General features: G+C 40.4%; 1 protein-coding gene across 1 annotated transcript in view; it reads left to right on the plus strand.

The window, feature by feature from the left end:
• LOC126234862 (ras-like protein family member 11B) overlaps positions 1–23,333 on the plus strand; it is a 351,905-nt gene that overhangs the window by 39,327 nt on the left and 289,245 nt on the right. The window contains exon 2 of the mRNA XM_049943603.1: positions 168–257. Within this exon, the coding sequence (XP_049799560.1) occupies positions 179–257 (79 nt within the window). The 5' untranslated portion in view covers positions 168–178. The remainder of the gene's footprint in view (positions 1–167; positions 258–23,333) is intronic.

Raw genomic sequence — 23,333 nt, forward strand, 5'->3', positions numbered from 1 at the left:
ACGAAAACAAACGGTACAACCATAAGCGTGTGAGTAGATGTGTAAAGAACGGCAATTTATTGAAATCTAAGAGTTTTTCACCTGCCAGCAGTGTGGAGAAATTATTACTTCAAGCTGCTTCCATATAACCCCATTGTTTCCTTATTATTTGTATTTTATTCCTATAGGAGTCTACGGAATGAAAACCGAAGACCGGAACAACAACGCCCCCTGTATTCGTATCGCCGTCCTCGGAGATGTCGGTGTGGGCAAGTCCGGTGAGTACTGGCAAATGTTCATTCACCTTTACTTGTTACTTCTCTAATATCTTCTTGTTGTTTTTCTTCTTTGTCTAAGCAGTTTCTTTTTCACTTTTGATGAAACTGTGCTTCGTAATGCAATTAGCGTGCGATTATCTTAATGAGACTACCATCCTGGACCATAAATTCCGCTTTGTACTTTACATAAATAACAATTGTAGGTCCGACACGGCAGTGTCTCAGATATCCTCGTCTGACAGTCCACAACTACCCAATCCACTTAACTAACACACTACAACATCTTGGACTAACGCTCGATGGAACACTAATGTACTCAGCATTTTCAAAAAAGTCCTCAATTTAAAATTACTGTCTGGCCGAAACCATCGATATTCATAAAACTTACATCTACCGCGCCCTTATCTGTGCCAATGTAGTATGGGTTTCCATTCATCCCACACTGAACCGCTCCATCGATACCCTTGAAAGACAGGCATTCCGCCTCTCTTGAGTCCCAGCACCCTACAGTCTCCCTCATTTCTGCATACGCAACTCCTTCAACCAACTCCACCTTCCATTCACCGCCCAACAATCCACGTCCCAACCTAATTTCAATTGCTTTCACTTCCCAAGACATGAACACATCCCTGAATTCTAACCTTTCTTTTCTAAATGGAAACGAACAAGTCCATTACTTTGTTCGACCTAAGAATGAGCAACACTAACAACAAGCACACCTTCGAAATTGATAGCTAACTGACCACAACCGACACCATCACAAATTAGAATTCCTGTGACCCAAAATTCAAAAAAGTTGCATTCCTCCATCGTATGATAATTATACAGAATTATACATCTACCACTCAAACCAGAAGCCAAAAACTATGAAATAAAAAGACTAGGATATATGGCATATGAAAATGACCTCGATTAAGGCATAGTACAACGAGTATACCAAAAAAGCAAACCGAGACACCATCCTATACACCAAAAAATAGCACTCATACGAGAAATAAAAAAATAAAAACACATACGTACCAGCGAATAAATTAAATGCCACTTCAGAAAACAGATATATAAATCTCTTTTTCAAAACACCTAACAGCTTAAGAACAAAAATCCATTCGACAAATGCCGTAATGTCAAAATACCCATATCACGGAATATATGTAATTAATTCTGGGAACTGCGGCAAATATTACATAGAACAAACATGACATATAGAGAACAAATTAGAAATTCCAACATTAACCCGTCCACTTTCTTTCTACATCTAAAAACCCATAATTATGAAACAGAAAACATGAAGCAGAAATCCATACACTTCACAGAATTCCAAAAGAAATCAGTATGAGTGTTTCACAAAAATAGAAATTTACCTACACACAGAAAAAAACCTGCAAGATATCGTAAACGAACAAACAACATAAACACTATTTAAATAACTTTATCAGAATTTTGAAGCGATAAACTAAGTTGAAACATACACCAAAAACTATAGAAACAGCAGCTAAGACCACTATATCCATGGCATAGATTAGCAAAGGTAAATATATAGCTTCTCTGGATCAAGCTACAAAGTTGCAGTATAGAACAAATCGTCAAATCGTAACGCAAAATTATTCGCAACAGAAGAGAGTAAGGAAATTACTACAATACACAAATCCACTATATAAATAAGTCGTAACACCTAAATGTAAGTAAACTTCGATCAAATCAATAACCTGTCAGAATAGAAACAGTTCTCAAATCTTACGAATAGCCCATAATTAAGCAAATAGTGAGCAGATACAGATGCAGTAACTACATACGTTATGAACAACTTAACGTTAAGTATACCTTTGTACACATTCTATGTAAACTAGCAACTAAGAGAAAACATCCACACTGTGTATAATTGTTGAAGGTTATGCTAGACAATGGCAATAGCTTAGAAATAGGCTAATAATACAAAAGAATAATAAATTCTAAGCAGCTAATAGGAATTAACGATTCATTAAAATAAACCCTGTTTGTTCAAAACCCTGCCGGCTTCGAGTGGTTACATTCACTTTCACATTTACACATTCAGTGTTAGAATTCACTGGTTGGCAAAAAGAGGTAAATCATGTGATGTTGATTAAGGAGTCGTAAGTGAAAGCACTGGAAGGGGCAAATTGGTAAGAGGTGAATGTACCAATGCGCTTACATATAGATCTAGTAACACAGTAGTAATTTCACGCTTAACTCAAAAGTAGTCATTTGCATCATATTCCTATTTCCACACACTAATTCCACCTAAAGGTGCTGTAACTCGTCGATGAAACATGAAAATTGAACATGAACTTATCGTGAACGTGTTAACATTTGAACACAGAAGTTATGGTCAAAGAGGAGCAGTGATGTACACACGAAAGCATAGAAGATATTGCAAGCTAAGCAAATTATCACATGTTTATACAAACATAATGTCCAATTACAAAAAAATTATTATGACGTAATACTAAAGTATAAGGCAATAATACTTTTTCTGAATTACTTACGCACTTATTATTGATAGTTGTAAATAAACACTGTTGCACTTTTGTTCTGATTGAAAGGGATCAATATTCGGTACATTATCTATTATATAGAGCAAATTAAACATTTATACATAAATGCGACAGTGAGTGTAAAGTAATCTACTACACCAGTCCGTTAAAGCTTTGGAGTCTGGCATAATAAACAAATAGAGAAAAGTTAAGAAGGCGATTTTAATCCTTCAGTTATTCTACACACTGTCTCTCCACTTGGGTATAATCCATAGAACGTTCATACAATGTTGCGAAACTGTCAGAGAAGGTCTTCTTTTGGATGTTGTTCAACTTGAACGTCACATGGACTTCGATTTCGGTTATGTGTTCAAAGTATTGACCAGTCAGGTGAATTTCTGCCCTTTATCGTTATGTGATAAGTTCGTATTTATAACACAAGGTGTCGTCAGCAGTGGTGATTTGCTCCAGAAAAGAACTGCCCATGTTGTGCATTTCAGTCAAGTCGTGGCAAGCATCCAGGCGTCGTTGTTTTTGCTCAGGAGCCAAGACGTCTGGATCAAACTTTGCACACACTTTTGTCTTCTTCAAAAGTTTCTGGGAAATGTCTCGAACATTCGAGTTAGCGTTGTTGCTTCGTTGTCATTTGTGTCACAGCAACATTGCCACACAACGTTCGCATATCTGTTAGTTGGTAATGATGACGACGTGGTGGTGTGGGCATACGATAACAAGGTCTTTTCGCTCATACTAAAATTTTATGAGAAGAGTGTGGATAAAGGCAGTAAAATTATTTTAATGTGAACTGCAAATGATAACATGCAGAAAGTCCTGTAAACGATCTCCTAAAGCAACAGAAATCACGGTGTCAGGTAAAAAACTTACAGGAAAAAGGGAAAAAGGACTGGAAAAAATGTCAGATAATACAGCAGATAGCTGTGGTGGGCAGATAGCTGACATAATACGAATGACGCCAATCTCTAACACCCGATAATTTCCAGCCTAACATCTTAGGCCAGAGTCCAGATACTTCGCTAAATTTTAAAGCCCTTAATTGCACTCGTCTCGTCATCAGTAAAAACAGAGAACAGATTCCCACCTAAATTTGCCTCTGTCCGAAATATGAAACCCACTCAGTTGAAATGTGGCGTATAGTGATTGACGTTCCACAGGCATCATAACTGCGGTGTCCTCTCACCAGAGTAGGGAGGCAAGTGTTAGGGGACAGTGCTCAGCTCGGAGGTGGGTCAGGATCGCTGGAGTAACTGACGTGTGGAACGCCACGGCCAGCTAGTTGGCTTCACCAGCCACAGCTTATTGTCCCTCAGTGGCAGTCACTCCTCCTCCCACAATTGCATGAATATCTGGCATCAGTGAAATGACAGATTGCAGAGGGGTGCCACGTTCTATCACGGCATATTCCCAGCAGGCGTCCCAGGTACTTGGTCTACTTCTTCATTTCCCCAAATTCCCACGTGTTCCAGTATTCAGAAGGATACTCCCCCTACTCCTGGAGGAAGTGCAGTTGGCCATTTGTTGGCTGAACCTTTTCCTCTGATGGACACTAATGGAGCAGACGAGAAACTATTTGCTCTGAAGACGCCTCATCTGCTTCAGTGCTCTGCGGTAAATACAGCCCATTCACGCGAAAGTAAATGTAATATCTGCAGCGCGATACCTCTTATACTTCAAGTACAAATTGACATTGGTCCTACGTAACAAACAGTATAAAGATCAGCTCCAACCTTGGAGGAAAACTTCACAATCGCCACACCCATCTATAAAAGCCAATTCTTCACGTGTATGCCATCGGGCCCCGTTGTTCGTTGTCGAACATGAAAAAGCCTTTCCACTGGTGGCCGAACAACGAAATGGAATGCAGATGCTTTTGGCGTGGACACACACAAAATTCTCAGTGCAGATATTAAAACCCCTCTTTTAAGCTGATTCCTCCAACCGTCGACTGGTCAGTTGCCACTGACCAGTTGTTGTTAGTGTTCCAAGGCTTGAGGAGCATCAAAACACGGAGGAGGCGTCAACAAACAAATAACACCTGACAGGGAGTTTAACTACAGACTTGACATTATCAGTAGCTAAGGAAAGAGAATCACACTTTAAACACTACCTTGAGGGACGTCATTGTACTGCCGATCGGAAAGGATGACACCTATTGGATATCTAAAACAGTGTAATGTGGTCTTCAGTCTGTTTGATGTAACTTCCAGTCTACTCTACCCTATGTAAGCCACTTCATCTCCGAGTAACAACTGCAACCTACATCCTTTTGAATCTGCTAACTGTATTAATCTCTTGTCCTCCGTCTACGATTTTTACACCTCTTGCTTCTCTCCAGTACTAAATATGTGATCCATTGATGTCTCAAAACGTGTCCTACTAACCGATCCCTTCATCTAGGTAGGTTGTGTCATAAATTTCTTTTCTCCTTAATTCCACTGAGAACCTCCTCATTAGTCACGTCACTACCTATCTGATCTTCAGCATTTTTCTGTAGCATTACATTTCAAAACATCTATTTCCTTCTTGTGTAAACTGTTTACCGCCCATGCTTCGCTTCCATACATGGCTACATTCCATACAAATACTTTCGAAAAAAACTTCCTCACACTTAAACCTATACTCGATGTTAACAAATTTCTCTTCTTCAGAAACCCTTTCCTTGCCATTCCCAGTCTACATTTTATATCCTCTCTACTTCGAGCATCATCAATTATTTTGCTGCCCAAATAGCAAACTCATCAAATACATGAACTGTCTCATTTTCTGATCTAATTCATTCAGCATTGTCTGATCTAATTCGACTACATTCCATTACCCTCGTCTTACTTTTGTCGATGTTGATTTACTTTTTTCAAGACACTGTCCATTCCGTTCAACTGCTCTTCCAAGTCCTTTACTGTCTCTCATAAAATTACAATTTCATTGGCAAACCTTGAAGTTTTTATTTCTTCTCCCTGGACTTTAATTCCTACTCCAAAAGTTTCATTTATTTTCTTTATTGCTTGCTCAATATACAGATTGAATAACAGCAGCGATAGTCTACAGCCATATCTCACTCCATTCTCAACCAGTGCTTGCTTTTCGTTCCCCTCGAGTCTTATAACTGCCGACTGGCTTCTGTACAAATTGCAAACAGCCTTTAGCTTCCTGCATTTTACCCCTGTCGCCTTCAGAATTTGAAAGACAGTATTCCAGTGAATACTGTAAAAAGCTTTTTCTAAGTCAGTAAATGCTATAAACTTATGTTTACCTTTCCTTAACCCGCCTTATATGAGAACTCGTAGGGTCAGTATTGCTTCCCATTTTCCTACATTTCTCCGGAATCCAAACTGATCTTCCCCGAGGTCGGCTTCTACCAGTTTTTCCATTCTTCTGTAAAGAATTTGTGTTAGTATCTTGCAACCGTGACTTATTAAACTGATAGTTCGGGAATTTTCACAACTGTCAGCACCTGTATTTTTACTTTTTTGATTTGGAATTATTATATGCTTCTTGAAGTCTGAGAGGTCGGACCGTAAGATGATACGACATCATCATAAACCCCATCCATTACTTTCCACTGCATGCACACGATTAGTGATGAGAACAGCCGAATGAAAACAATCGATTTAGTCAGTTGTTTGAAAACAGTCGAGTCATTCGGTTGTAGCTTTAAGGATCAGTTGAATTATTCATTCATTGTTTTCTTTTGCAAATGAAGTAAGTGTCATACATTTCTTTTCATCATTTAAAATGGGTTAATGTATTGCTCTTGATTAAGTGGTTCCAGATGCAAGTACATATAACGAATTAAGCTGATGTATCGTTGGGGTTACAAGGTTTAATAAAAAAGTACCTTTAGGGTACATAAGAAGAAAGGAACATTGTCAAATTGTGGTGACTTTTTGAGTTCCGCTTTACTCAAAATGTGCGATGATATCCATCAAATAAAAATCTTTTGAATCCAGCCGTTAAACACTGATCAAGCCGTTTGTTTTAATGGAATTTACGGGCTACATACATACAAAATCATAAGCACGCTGATTATTTACTTTTCACAGCCTGTGAAAAGCGTCAGATACAGTTTTTCACGGGTATGAAGAAGTACTATGTCAGATAAAGTTTTTCACAATCAAACTTTGGTATTTCAGTTTCACCAATAAGCCTATTTCTAGCCAACACTGTAAGCGGTTGTAACCGAGTTCGCACCCATTTGGACCGTTGGTCGCGACTATTGGACTCCCATTATCCCTGGCGCACTCAGTTCTGAGCGGGAACAATCGATCGGTTTGGTGTTATTAAATCATTGTAGTTGACTGCGTGACTGCACTCTGTTATCACCTATTGTCACTGTTGCCATCGCTTTTGATGAAAAAAAATATTTATTATGTAAAATAAACGGATGAAAGTGGGGAAGAAATGGATTTAAATATTTTTGTTATTTACTCTTTCAGTACGAACTTTGTTGTAGAACCCCTTTTTTACGTGTGGTAATAAAAATTCATTTAGACAAAATTAAGCACATTTAAAATTACGTGAACTTTAGCTCCCCTCTCATGCTGATAAATTCAAATTAACTGATTAATAACATTTATGACTTTGAAAATTATTTAAATTAAATTTTTTACGTATGTCGGCCTTGGCGCATATTTTCTAGATGCAGTGGGTTTTTAAATATTTACTGAATTCTTTCCCGGCGTTAGCTATGGAACACAAGACTGTCCCTGTTAGCATAAAATGGTTAAATATTGCCAAGCCGACCTGAACGTTTAATTATCATTGACAAAACACACTTCACTATACGTTTAAGTTATTTGCTTTAGAAATTGAAAGAACCAACAGATTAACAACTTCAACGTAATTATCCGCCTATGAATGCACAAATGTAAAACCAGTAATAAATTCAGTCAGCCTCAGGATCGCTGTAAAAGAAAAATATTTCGTAATTCACTGCTAATTTTATCTGCTCCCGATTTACGGGTTTGGTTAATTTTATAGCGGAACAATTTTTTAAATTGCTGCAAATCGTTCGGTCGCTGCACAGCCCAGCAACACCAACGATAATCGCTAAAAGTGCTGAAAATTCTTTAATGAAATATTATAGATGACATAGGCAAGCTAATTTACATTAGTAATACACAGTTTTGATAAATTATAATGTATTTAGACCACAACAATAATTAAACTTACACACCTTTATAATTTCTCCTCAAATGGCGGCTAAAGATACATACAGACAAAAGAAGTCTACTCATTCATATAATGCTACGTCACAGGTTCCTCTCTCTCTCAGCTCTCGAGGAAGACGACAAAGAATGCACATTATGTAGTGCTTTTTATACTACTGCTGATTTTGAATATCTCTTTGTAATCTTACAACATTATTTTTCTCTGTGGCTATATTTTACATTTTTTCATCGCAGATATTAACATACTTCGTAATTAAATTATGAGTATAGAAATATTACAATCATAAATACATCGAGAATATTATTACAGAAAATATTACAATAATAACCAACGTCCTTTATACAAAATTAAATAATATTTTTTGTTCAACAATTACAGTACATACGAATTGCTTCATAGCGGCGTACATAGTACAATTAAATGTCATTTCATTTTATTAATAGTGTGTGTGCTGCCAGGGAACGTTACACGCTCTGATATTTATTTTCTATTTAGTGCCAAGAAGTAGCTTTTAGTTTAGTTGTCGTGCTCGGGCAGCCTGATAGTAAGCGGCTTGTTTCACGGTAAGAGGGAAATCCGGGGTCGAGTTGAGGTCCGGCACAAATTTTCATCGTCATCATTTGATTACGAAGCTAATGATTGACCAGATTCGCAGCTGCAAATACATTTCATGTACCACCATAGTGTGTCTTCGATTAGTCTTTTAATTTATTAAGGGGTGTTTTGCTGCTTACAACTAAATGTATCATCAATCCGAAAATTATTCTGACGAACGATACAGTGCTTTGCTAGGCATGGTCCTGTTGGATGTGTTATGCTTTTGCTTTCCTCTGGCCTTTGAACTGACTTACCCAACCAGTTATGGGAGAAGGGGGGGGGGGGGCTGCAGTTTAAGGCGAATTCCCACCACAGTGCATCTTGACTTTTTTCCATCAACAAACATTACGCGAGGTAAAAGAAGTTACGAGTGACAGACAAAATTGCTAAAATTGACCGGAGATCGAACATGAGACCTTTGGATTTGTAGTCTAGCCCTTAACCACTTTCTTTTCTTCAAGAAAACATCAAATATACCAGTTGGTCAAACCAAAAATTAACCCTCTTCTCGTACGTTAAAGTGAAAGATTTAAGTTACTCACGAAGGCCAACCGAAAGATATTTCATACGTATTTAGGAAGCAGCACTCCTTTGGATGCATTAATTGGGAAAAAATCATACGTGAAATCTCAATTCTTGGATTAAAACAACAATTAAATGTCTCTGATAACTGTACTGATATTTAGGATGCTTCTTTAAATGAAACTGCTTTTCACTGATGTCTTCTATGTTGTCTTCTGCCACTGAGGCAACGAGCCACACGTGCGAATTTTTACACTTTTGCAAGTCTCTTCGCATGTTTGTCCCCTTTATATGGCATGATATTAACAACTCGTCACAACAAGAAAAGAAAGGATCACGACATGGTTTTTGTCAAATTTGGAAAAAAAGACATCTACACAGAGCTTTTGAAAGAATAGTTCGGGACTGTCTAGAGACTAACTAGGTACTACAGTAGCAAACTGGAACACTGCGTTAAAAACACCGAAAATGTTTTCATAGCTAAAGTAGTGTTAAAATGACAATCTTTTCTGTTTGTCTTCTGAGATAAATTAGTCTCTTGTTGAGACTTTTCGGTGTGGACTGTTCTCAAGAGAATAGTCTTGGGTAGAACGAATAACAACACTTTACGTTCTACAATTATCACGAAATTGTAGCAGATAGTGTTCGTTGGTAAAAATTAAAACAATGAATTTATCCATCAACGAGTTGACAGTAGACATTGAGGTTTAGTTAATGAAACAACAAGAGAATAAACACTTGTGGTTGAGAAATAGCATTAGCGGTTGGTGTAACAAGTATTGGCATCAGTGTGAATGAAGATTGAGTGACAGAAGTAGGTGCTAAGAGCAACACAGTCACACAGCTATTTTTAGCAGTGAATCGAAATTAACCCCAGACACAGTGACAGTGAATCAGTTGGTCACCTCTCAAGATGATAATGAATAAGTAGATAGAACGGTAGTAAAAACTATTAATAGAACACAAGACAAGGAATGTAAAAGTAGCAGTTTTGGCAGAATGAATCACTGTCAGTGATAAAGGTCGGGTTAAATAAAAGAGAGTGGAACACTGTTTATTAAGTTCTACGACCAGATTTCTGCTGAATGTAGTGAACAATCGACGATAGAATAAGATACATTCGTCACGAGAGGAGGAAGAGCCAGACATCTAACAACAGAAACTGATCTCGGTTAAAACTTCGTAGTCCGGAACACAAGACTGACAGTCAGAGGAGTGAAATCAAGAACAGGGCACGTGAAACATTAATATATTAATTAGTTAGAAAGAATAAAAAAACTGAAAAATCGATCAGGCAACAAGTAACAGACTGCATATAAGAGTCGAAGCTCGTTGAACAGAATAATAAGTAAAGTAAGACAGTAATACTCAGAGGCTTATAGATAAAGAAAACGTAGCGGTAAAACCTGTGAACACCTCAGGAGATGTTCCAGGTTATCTATGAAAGAATGAAGGACGACATCAAACTCCTAAGAGAATTAATGAATTAAAACAAGCAAAAAATTTAAAATAAAAAAGTACTGTTTTTCGTGTTATCCGAACATAACATGGAATCAGAAGTAATCAATACCACACAAAATGTCACAGAAATAGTCGGTCCAAGAAGGAATCTTTGGGTACTGTTGACTGGGACTTGCTCGCTGAATTATGGAGCCACACGAATGGTAAAATATGAAAAGAAATCTAAACGTGAAACAGGATTCATGGGTACTTCAGTGGTAATGATAGCCTTGTTCCTTGACTATGTTATACTTTCGACGTAATAGGCGAAACCTAAAGTGGTCAACAAAAGACAAAGGTTCATACGAATGATTTCTAGAATCTTCGTGAACTGATAGTTACTGATATTACTGACGAAAGTCGACAACAAAAAAAAAAGGCGACTATTTATAAATTCGCATTATAGATTTTAAGGATTCGTAGCGGGCACGTATTAGATTTCCCTCAAATACGAACAAATGTCCAGTACCAAGAGGCCGAAGTTAACCACTGTTATAACGGAGGCGATCTCTTGCTGGAAAAAAATTCGTTGGATACGACGCCATATTTAAGTACTTAACTTGCGAGTATGAGAAAACAGGCATTCGAACAATATTCTGGTAAAGAAGCAGATGCCAGAAATGAAAATACTCTACGAAAAATTAGCAGATAGACCTTGTATTGCTCCAATAAGGTAGACACATACTCAAAGGCTCCAAATCACCGTCCGACCATGTAAATTTAGGTCTTCCGTGGTTCTCAATGTTTCGTAAACTCCATATGAAACTGAAAAAAAATATTTGTCTGAATATCTTGAAATGAAGCTAATTTAAATTCACTGGCAGACAATAAAATTGGAGTACCATGAAGGCTGTGAGCAACAAACATCAAATCAGCATGAAGTTGTTGTCCTACCTCTTCTTTCTCTGAAGCACTGAAAGTTTTCATGCAGGCGGTTCAACTGAATTAAATTAAATTACTTGTGTGTAACAAATGCAGACAACAACCGCCACAAGTGGACAACACTTCATTTGCTGGTGGTAAGTGATCATGTTTCCGCACTTGATTCGTGCTTGGAAAAGGAAGTGCGCATGTTCAGTACAGAGAGTTGCATGAGAATATTAGACCCTTTTTCTACCCTATCAACTATAAATTATACAACGGGGCCTGTGTCTGACTGGTATTGAAGATCGACAATATCATTTTGTGTAATAATTCTCAGCATAACTTCAACAAAAATTACTGGAAGATACTTTAAATGACTGATAATGTATCTCAGGGCCGCTTTGCACTGTGTTCAAAGAGATATCAATGACTGAAAACGGTATATGTCATTTCATTTCCCAGCTATTCGTTGCTGGCTTCTCTGTTCATGCCATTGAATATTCTGAGAAATAGTAAATGAATACATTTATGTGTCAATTTTCGAGACCAGGAAAGTACTCTGTAAATGATAACGACAGGTCACACACACTAGTTTAATCTTATTTACAGGCAGCGAAAAATAAGTACACGGGCAGACACTTACAGAATAACAACTCTGCTGCGCAGAAAACGGAAGACAAATTGGAAGCAATAGAAGCACCATTACATTTTCTTCTTTAGCAATCGAATTTTGTATATGTATGACTTTCTGGGAAGTTCTGATTTGAAATACAGATCGCTGGGATCTTTCATAGGACTTTTTAAACGCAATTTGTGTGCACGTAATAAAAAAGTAGAAAGTTGCATATACGCGTTAGAGCTAGACTCTGCCTTTAATATTAGTAAGAAAAACCTGGTCAGGTCCTGCAGAAAGTGTCATCACTACGCTGTTCATTTTTGGAACACAACCCACGGCCAGCTTAGAAACAGAAGTGATGACACTTTCTGCAGGACCTGACCATCATTATGCAGGACAATGCTCAAGCACGTACAGTGCAAGCTGTTATTGATTTGTTTGACTGATAGGGCTGCTAAGTGCTAAACTACCTGCTGCACTCCCCTGACTTAAGCCCTCGTGCGGTCAACTCGATTTCTAAACTGAAGGAAACACTTCACGGCATTCGTTTCAGAACTGTTACAGATTTGTCGGGCAATAGACCGCGCTGCTCAAACTGTCAACACAACTGGCACTGCTAAGATTATCCTACGAGTTCCACATCGCTGGTAACGGGTTATACACAATGCTGGTGGCTACGTTGAAGGTCAATAAAACTTTGAAACACCTATCTATTTTGTACGAGCTGTAAATAAATAGTTGCCACTATTAAAGTTCCAACCCTCGTATTTGAAGAGAGACAGATATGTGCACCAACTGCCCACATATAGCGTGTCCACTTTTCCCAAATAAGTTCCCACAAGTGTTGTCAGAAGATTGACAGTAATTCCCAAATTGTGTCCATTGACAACTATGTCATACTTTTTATCAGTATAAACTAAAAAGCCGGCCGGAGTGGCCGTGCGGATCTAGGCGCTACAGGCTGGAACCGCGTGACCGCTACGGTCGGAGGTTCGAATCCTGCCTCGGGCATGGATGTGTGTGTGTGATGTCCTTAGGTTAGTTGGGTTTAAGTAGTTCTAAGTTCTAGGGGACTGATGACCACAGCAGTTAAGTCCCATAGTGCTCACAAGGGAACCTCCCCATCGCACCCCCCTCAGATTTAGGCCTTGAAAAACTGAACACAGATCAATCGAGAAAACAGGAAGAAGTTGTGTGGAACTATGAAAAAAATAAGCAAAATATACAAACTGAGTAGGCCATGCGCAAGGTAGGCAACATCTAGGATTGTGTTGCCTTGCGGGCGCCATGGTCCCTTGGTTAGCGTGAGCAACTGCGGAACGAGAGGTATTTGGTTCAAATCTTCTCTCGAGTGAAAAGTTTAATTTTTTATTTTCAGACAATTATTAAAGTTCAGGCACTCACACATAATCAACTTCGCTCTCCAAAATTCCAGGATATGTTTAGATTTGCTTGGATATATGCAGGATTTGACGGTCTACGCACGGAAACATTTGAAAACGTAAAAAACATATGTTTTGACAGAGCACAGAGAAAACTGTACGACTGTGAAACTGTTGCATTCATTTGTTGCAGTTTATGTGACAAACTCTTATGTTTTCATCACTTTTTTGGGAGTGATTATCACATCCACAAGAAAACCTAAATCGGGCAAGGTAGAAGAAACTTTTTACCCATTCGCCAAGTGTGCAAGTTAGGTGGGTCGACAACATACTCCTGTCATGTGACGCACATGCCGTCACCAGTGTCGTATATATCAGACGTGTTTTCCTGTGGAGGAATCGGTTGACCTATGACCTTGCGATCAAATGTTTTCGGTTCCTACTGGAGAGGCACGTCCTTTCGTCTACTAATCGCACGGTTTTGCGGTGCGGTCGCAAAACACAGACACTAAACTTATTACAGTGAACAGAGACGTCAATGAATGAACGGACACATCATAACTTTGCGAAAATAAAGAAAGTAAAATTTTCGCCCGAGGAAGGATTCGAAGCAAGGACCTCTCGTTCCGCATATGCACACTCTAACCACGGGACCACGGCGCTCCTCTGCCCACATTCTCCTTGATGTTGCCTATATTGCACATGGACTACTCAGTTTGTATATTTTACTTATTTTTTCATAGTTTCACACAACTTCTTCCTGTTTTCTCGATTGATCTGTGTACAGTTTTTCAAGGCCTATCCACTGCGTCAATTTATAACTAAATCTGAGGGGGGTGCGATGGGGAGGTTCCATTGTCAGAGCCATTTGAACCATAAACTAAAAATTCAAGTATAAATCCGACATCAGTAAAGAGGGTGGCCGCCCAACCCCTCTACGTCTGGACGTGGTTTCACCTTGGTCCTCGAACACCCGACAAATCGTGCAGTTTTCGAAATGCTCGTGCCGAGCGTCCGGGCCATCACAGTATGCCCTCGTCAAACTCAGGTAGATCGCGCGCCTTCCCCATTCTTGATATGGACAGCGCTCTCACTGACAGTACATGAACCGTGCATGTGTCCGACTGGCAGTCATTCATCGCCAGGTGGCCCTGCTATCGCATGGACGGCTGTACATCGATAGAAGGTCGGTGGTCATAGTGTTCTGCCTGACCAGTGTGTGAGAGTGTGTGCGTGTGTGTGTGTGCGTGTGTGTGTGTGTGTGTAGCGTTTGCATTCGTGACACGCTCAGTTCCGGTTGCATATACAGAATGAAGAAAAAATGACGCACTTGGAGGTGGGCATGCGATTCCTCATCCACATTCAAGACAAAAGTTTATCTAGAACAATTTGATCGGGTGCATTTTGAAAACACGTGCATGAAAACAAGGAGCTCGCAGGGCTGTCACATCGTGCAGCGAATCGGAGTGTGCAGATGAATGTGTATCACTCCACACTACCTGATATCAGCCTTTGAAGCTCACTGGGATGCCGGTACGGTGGCTCAGCGTGTTTGATTAGAGGGGCTGGTGGCCCTACATAGTTAGAAAAACTATTTGAAGCACTCACCGATGAAACTGAACAGCTATCATGTGACGTCCCCCCAGACCAAACTCGAAGAAAAAAGAGTAGAGGGCTGGGACATCAAACCTATGTCCACCATGCAGCTATGATTCCTTTTTTTTTTTATTTTTAGACGACCGTTCCCTTGTTCTCCTCGTTTGTAAGCAGGACATCATTTTGTCACATGACAGTAGCCTATACACGGCAGGGGGGTCCACTAAACTGCCTGACTATGTCCTCTGACCGCGCAGAACCTAAACTGATACTGTCAAGTTCGTGTAAGACGGCTTACTGATGAAGTGCACAAACGATGAATACGTCGATGTTCTTTTGTTGCTGGGTGCATCCGATAACCAAGCTGTTGCTGCTGCTCGTGCGTATGCTGCACGGTACCATCAAAGGCGCCATCCCGATAACAATATTTCTTCTCGCCTGGAGCAACGCTTTCGGGAAAAGTAATATACGGAGGTTGTCCGAGGACTAGACGAAACTCCACAAAGAGAGGAAGCATTTCTTGAAACCGTTCACGAGGCACGCGGTGAAGTGCCCCGGATATTGCATAGCAGTTCCAGATATCTCGCCAACGGCCCTGTCGCAGTGTTAACACCTGTTCCCGTCAGGTCACCGAAGTTAAGCGCTGTCGGTCTTGGCTGACACTTAGATGTCTCACGGTCCGAGTCTGCCGGGGACTTGAATGAGGAGTAGCAGCATAGCAGCACCAGTCATGAAAACTGACAACGGCCGGGAGAGCGGTGTGCTGATCGTATGTCCGTCCGTATCCACAGTCTAAGGATTGAGGACGACACGGCGATCGGTCGGTATCGTTGGGCTTCAAGGTCTGCTCGAGAGGTGTATGTTTCTTTGTTTTATAGTTCAAAAAATGGTTCAAATGGCTCTGAGCACTATGGGACTCAACATCTTAGGTCATATGTCCACTAGAACTTAGAACTACTTAAGCCTAACTAACCTAAGGACATCACACACACACATGCCCGAGGCAGGATTCGAACCTGCGACCGTAGCAGTCCCGCGGTTCCGGACTGTAGCGCCAGAACCGCACGCCCACCGCCGCCGGCTTTTATAGCCTGGAGCAACGCTTTCGGGAAAAGTAATATACGGAGGTTGTCCGAGGACTAGACGAAACTCCACAAAGAGAGGAAGCATTTCTTGAAACCGTTCACGAGGCACGCGGTGAAGTTCCCCGGATATTGCATAGCAGTTCCAGATATCTCGCCAACGGCCCTGTCGCAGTGTTAACACCTGTTCCCGTCAGGTCACCGAAGTTAAGCGCTGTCGGTCTTGGCTGACACTTAGATGTCTCACGGTCCGAGTCTGCCGGGGACTTGAATGAGGAGTAGCAGCATAGCAGCACCAGTCATGAAAACTGACAACGGCCGGGAGAGCGGTGTGCTGATCGTATGTCCGTCCGTATCCACAGTCTAAGGATTGAGGACGACACGGCGATCGGTCGGTATCGTTGGGCTTCAAGGTCTGCTCGAGAGGTGTATGTTTCTTTGTTTTATAGTTCAAAAAATGGTTCAAATGGCTCTGAGCACTATGGGACTCAACATCTTAGGTCATATGTCCACTAGAACTTAGAACTACTTAAGCCTAACTAACCTAAGGACATCACACACACACATGCCCGAGGCAGGATTCGAACCTGCGACCGTAGCAGTCCCGCGGTTCCGGACTGTAGCGCCAGAACCGCACGCCCACCGCCGCCGGCTTTTATAGTTCCAGATATCTCAAAGGCTGGTTGTTGAAGTGTTCTAAGATGAAGAACTGCATTCATAAGGTATCGTTAGACGTTAACTCAACACGAGAGATCTGAAGACCGCATTCGACGAGTACAGTTTTGTGCGTTATCTGGACACGTTTAACAGGGCTAGGGGAAATAAAGTTAATTGTCTGGTGTTATTACCGGCCGCCAGGTTCCACCGTGACAGTTCTAGAATTATTCAAAGGGAGTCTACATTCTGTATCGCAGAAGTACCCGGATCACGCTATATTAGTCGGAGGCGACTTCAGCCAACCTAGTATAGACTGGGATGTCTATGGAATCATTACAGGAGGTACAGACAAGCCGTCGTGTGAATTACTTTTGAACACATTATCCAAAAACTGTCTTGAGCAGCTAAATCGACAGCCAACGCGTAATGGAAATACTTTAGATCTGGTAGCCACGAACAGACCAGACCTCATCGACGGTGTCAGTGTTGAGACAGGTATTAGTGATCATGATGTTGTCATTACGACTAAGGTTACGAAAGTTAAAAAGTCGGTCAAGAAGGTTAGGAGAGTATTCTTACTAGGAAGAGCATATAAGCAGTTGTTAGCATCCCACTTAGTAAATGAATCGATTGCATTTACTTCCGGTACGATGGACATGGAAGAATTATGGGCAAATTTTAAACACATTGTAAATCACGCATTGGACAAGTATGTGCCGAAAAAGTGGGTTACGGACAGAAAAGACCCGCAGTGGTTTAACAGCGCAATTCGGAGAATACTCAGGAAGCAAAGGCAGTTGCACTCGCGGTACAAGAAAGATCGGGAGAATGAGGACAGGCAAAAGTTAGTAGAGATTCATGCTGCTGTAAAAAGAGCGATGAGCGAAGAATTCAACCACTACCGCCGTCATACCTTAGCAAAAGATTTTGCTGAAAACCCAAGGAAATTCTGGTCGTACGTAAAATCGGTAAGCGGGTCGAAGGCTTCCAACCAGTCACTCACTGATCAGTCTGGCCTGGCAACGGAAGACAGCAAAACGAAAGCTGCAATTTTAAATTTAGCATTTGAGAAATCTTTCACGCAGGAGGATCGTACAAACATACCGCCGTTTGACTCTCGTACAAATTCCCGTATGGCGGACATAGTGATAGACATCCCTGGGGTTGTGAAGCAGCTAAATGGTTTGAAAATAAATAAATCGCCAGGTCCTGATGGGATTCCAATTCGGTTTTACAGAGAGTACTCTACTGCATTGGCTCCTTACTTAGCTTGCATTTATCGCGAATCTCTTGCCCAACGTAAAGATCCGAGCTACTGGGAAAAAGCGTAGGTGACGCCTGTATATAAGAAGGGTAGAAGGACGGATCCTCAAAATTAAAGACCAATATCCTTAACATCGGTTTGTTGCAGGATTCTCGAACATATTCTCAGTTCGAATATAATGAATTTCTTTGAGACAGAGAAGATGCTGTCCATGCATCAGCACGGCTTTAGAAAGCATCGCTCCTGCGAAACGCAACTCACCCTTTTTTCCACATGATATCTTGCGAACCATGGATGAAGGGTGTCAGATGGATGCCATATTCCTTGACTTCCGGAAAGCGTTTGACTCGGTGCCCCACTGCAGACTCCTAACTAAGGTACGAGCATATGGGATTGGTTCCCAAGTATGTGAGTGGCTCGAAGACTTCTTAAGGGGCTCCGGAACGCCCTATACTTGCAATGTTAAAATAACGCTTATCAATTACATCTTTCCTCACAAAGTATTTGAGGTAGGAAGTTGAACTTTTTACAGATTATTTATTGGAATATGGGCTACAACTTAACACAGGGATTTTACAAAATTTTAGTTTAGTTATTAAAGATGATTTTTTTTCAATTGTAATGAAAATTCACAACATTTTTTTGCAATTTTTTATTTATATATTCAAAAATATACAGTTTTTTGGAAAAAAGGCTGTGTTAAATTATGCAGAAGGTACTGTGTAACATATACTGAAAGTTTGAAACAAATATGTTTGGAAGATCCTTAGAAAACATGTAATTAGTATGAGAAAATAAAAGTTTTGGGAATCGAGCGACAAATATTGGATTAACTTTTTAGTGCATTCCAGGTCCATAGGATGGATTATCTTCATCCTCTGCAAACTCCTCCTCCAGCTTCCTCTTGTTCCTCCTCCTGTTTACTCTTGCTTGTATTTCTAGACTCTTTACAGCCCTGTCTGCAGCCCGAAGGCGTTCCTTGTCTAAAGCAAGCATCGCTCGTACCATGTTAGAACCTATCTTCATTCCCATATTTCTAAATACCTTGCACCTTACAATGTTGCCATCATTGAAAGTCGCAACAGCATCATACACACCAAAGTGAAGTGTTTCTATTCCAACAAATACAGTCTTGGGGATTCTCGACCATATAACACTATTTACACTTTCATTGGGGTTTTGAGTTTTTCCGTGAATACACTTTTTCAACAGTTCAAGTGCTGCTAAGTCTCTGAAAATAGGTTTTATCACCTCCATTATTGCATGAGGCAGACTATGCTTATGAGTGTACACTTCACCAGTTAGCAATCCTTTGTTATATTTACACCAACTGTCTTCTTCTTTGGGACACAAGCTATGTTGGGGATTTTCATCGGTTGAAGAAGTATGAAAAAAAAGAGCCCAAACAGCCTTCTTCATTTCGTCGACACTTTGTGTATTTTGCCTAATAGCCATTCCATAATAGTTCTGTATTTTGTGAATTACACAGTCAGTTAACCTTCCCTTCCCATCCAACCCTTTACCATCACTGAGTTTTTGTTTTTTGTACGAAGCTTTCAGTCGCCGAAGTCTTGTTCCAATTCGCTTCTGTACGTGTCCAATACACTCAAATTTCTGCACTACAACATCATCACCATAGGGCTTCAGTCCTTGAACATGTTTGAAACTTTTAGAATCACCGTCACCAAGGTAATTAACATATCGCACTTTATCACACGCCTCAGAACGCTGGAATATACTGGCAACATCAGCCACTTCCATTCCTCCACTACTGCTACTATAGTTAGCTTTGCAATTATTTTCATGTGTACCTTTATATTTTTGTGGACATCTACAATACTTTGATATTACTGCTACATCTAAAACTTTCCCTGTATACATACTGGTGGCAGATACTACACCATGAAGAGATGTGTGTCCCCGTTTATGCCAGGTACCATCGAACGCTGTAGTCAAATCTCTGTTACCATTATTTTCCATTACTGCCTCTTCCACAGCGTTCTTCATAGATTCTATACAGACATCTTCTACTTTAGACCCTATTAATTTATTATAGGTCGTAAACTTGGTTGGGGGATTTGGAAGGTTCATGATGCCACAGAAAATTGCACCGGCAGTAGCACCCTTACCAACTGAACGCAAGGAATAAACAAATCTAATGTTGTGTTCGTAGATTTTGCTACCATTTTCTTCAGTTGCAGTTACTGCAACACTGTTCCAAAAGGTGGTCATGTATGAACACTTATCACATTTCAGTTGTATTTCACTAGCAAGTCCTACGTGCTTTATTATGGAGAGTTCCAGACCAACTTCACTACAATGAATACATCTTACACAGTTTGAAAAAATTCCTTTGAGAACCGACATATCAAATATTTCATTCACATCCGATTCGCCCATAAAACATTCATAGTTTTCACTCATTGAACCAAGCTTCTTCTGTGAAGTATTTTCTTTCCCACTTTGACTGCTATGGGCAGGTGTACTTGAGAGGTTAGGTTCACTCACTTGGTTATCGTCTTTATTGTTTACAGTAATAACACATACCTTTGGCTTTCCAACATTTCTCCTTTTCTTAAAAGTCTTCAGAGGGTTTCTAATAACTTTACTTTTACTCATTATTATACTTCAACAAAACAGAGACTCAAGAAACAGAATTAATTACGAATATTTTCGAGATAACGACAGAGTAAATAAACATGAAACAATCGACAATCACACCAGCGATGTATATTGAACCATCACAGGTTAGCCACAACACATACTTTATCTCACATCACTAAAATGTACCTGATGAACACGGACGTTAATAATAACACCATTTGACAGCAGTTTAACAGCGCCACAGTGGGTCACGCCCATGTAGAACACATTTCAAAAAAAAAAAAATTTAAAAATAGTTGTAGTCTTCGGAATTGAATAAATTATATATCTATTAAAAGGTAATAGTCTGCAGATTCAGAAAACGCAAAAAGTAAAAATTGAACTTTTCATGATTTTGAGCCTTTCCGGAGCCCCTTAAGTAATAGAACCCAGTACGTTGTCCTCGATGGTGAGTGTTCATTGGATGTGAGGGTATCATCTGGAATGCCCCAGGGAAGTGTGGTAGGTCCGCTGTTGTTTTCTATCTACATAAATGATCTTTTGGATAGGGTGGATAGCAATGTGCGGCTGTTTGAATACTCCATTAGTAGTGTAGCGCTTGACACAGTCACGTCGATTAAATATTTGGGCGTAACATTGCAGAGCGATATGAAGTGGGACAAGCATGTAATGGCAGTTGTGAGGAAGGCGGATAGTCGTATTCGGTTCATTGGTACAATTTTGGGAAGATGTGGTTCATCTGTAAAGGAGACCGCTTATAAAACACTAATACGACCTACTCTTGAGTACTGCTCGAGCGTTTGGGATCCCAATCATGTCGGATTGAGGGAGGACATAGAAGCAATTCAGAGGCGGGCTGCTAGATTTGTTACTGGTAGGTTTGATCATCACGCCAGTGTTACGAAAATGCTTCAGGATCTCGGGTGGGAGTCTGTAGAGAAAAGGAGGAGTTCTTTTCTTGAATCGCTACTGAGGAAATTTAGAGAACCAGCATTTGAGGCTGACTGCAGTACAATTTTACTGCCGGCAACTTAACATTTCGCGGAAAGACCACAAAGATAAGATAAGAGAGATTACGGCTCGTACAGAGGCATATAGGCAGTCATTTTTCCCTCGTTCTGTTTGGGAGTGGAACAGGGAGAGAAGATGCTAGTTGTGGTACGAGGTACCCTCCGCCACGCACCGTACGGTGGATTGCGGGGTATGTATGTAGATGTAGATATAGGAAACGAACATTTTATAAATAATGTGATATGGACTGACAAATCTCGCTTCATCTGTGAAGGTATTTTCAACCTCCACAACAGTCATTATAGATTGGAAGACTACCCACATGTCTCATCCGTGAACACGGCTTTCAGGCACGCTTTAGTATAAACCTGTGGGCTAAAATGTTTGGAGGAGTGATTTTGCGTCCTTACCCATTTCCAAACAAGTTGAATGCGTCCCTGAAACCTACATTTCTTCGTAATACTTTGCATGACGCTTTAGAGAACGGTCCACTTGGTGTTTGGTAACAGCTATGGTTTCAGTGTGATCGTGCACCGTCACACTATGGAATGAAAGTGCGTAACTATTAAAATGAAGCGTTTCTAGAGAAATTGACTGGTTGTGGAGGTCCAATGTTCCAGCGGACCTTAATCCACTGTAGTTTTATTTGCAGGGACACTTAAAAGAACCAATTTAGAGCACTCAGCCCATGGATGTACACGACCTAATAGGTCACGTGCATGCTGCTTCGGCAATGGTGGAAGCAGGTCTGTTTCGTGTGGTGCAGTTATTCGCACACGTACGTAACGCCTCTGTGAAGATAAGCCTGGACGTCAAATGTAAAGACTGGAATTATTGTGCGAAGCGTGAGGTACAATCTAGTGCAGCCTATCTGTTGTGTTTCTTGTACCTCGCTGAATACGGGCGATGTTACTGTATCCACTGTTATTTTTTATTGGCTTCATTCGTGTCACGGACAAAACAAACAGGTCGTTTACGTCTGTAAGATGTCATGTCTTAATTTTTAACTAAAGGTAACAGTAATAGAAATAAATACACGAGATACCGCTGTACGTAGTTACAGCGTTACCAGAGCCTCGTTCTTTAAATCGAATTTATATTAAAACTATCGCTGGAGCTATGTTTTGCTGGATACGCTTTTTTCTTGAATTAGGATGAGCATCGCATACCGATCGCCAAGTGTGGCATTTTTGTTCATCCTATATACGTCGTTACCGCTGGTGGCATGACGACTGCATACTACAGTATACTCGTATGTCGTTAGCAGTGAAAGAATTAATGGCGGTGACTGTGTCTTAGTATCAAAGAATCGATGTCTGTATCTTTCAACAAGACAAGGTAATGCTGATTGTTGATCGTGCTGTCCCGATCTTGTTGCAGACGGAATTAAAATTCCTGTGTACGGTATAAATAATCGATACGGTGCCTCTTGAAACACCACATGCTTCGGCTCCCTTGATTACCGAAGCACGAACCATGGTAACACCAACAATTTTCCCAGGTTCTAATTCACCTAGCTCTCACAAAATAGACTCACAACTGCGTAGAAGACTGTTTTGAGCACTACTGACACTTGCAACGCACTGAGGATACTGCAAGGGTATGCGGGACTGCTACGGTCGCAGGTTCGAATCCTGCCTCGGGCATGGGTATGTGTGATGTCCTTAGGTTAGTTAGGTTTAAGTAGTTCTAAGTTCTAGGG

Source organism: Schistocerca nitens, chromosome 2 (assembly GCF_023898315.1).
Source record: "Schistocerca nitens isolate TAMUIC-IGC-003100 chromosome 2, iqSchNite1.1, whole genome shotgun sequence".
NCBI classification, from domain to species: Eukaryota; Metazoa; Arthropoda; class Insecta; order Orthoptera; family Acrididae; genus Schistocerca; species Schistocerca nitens.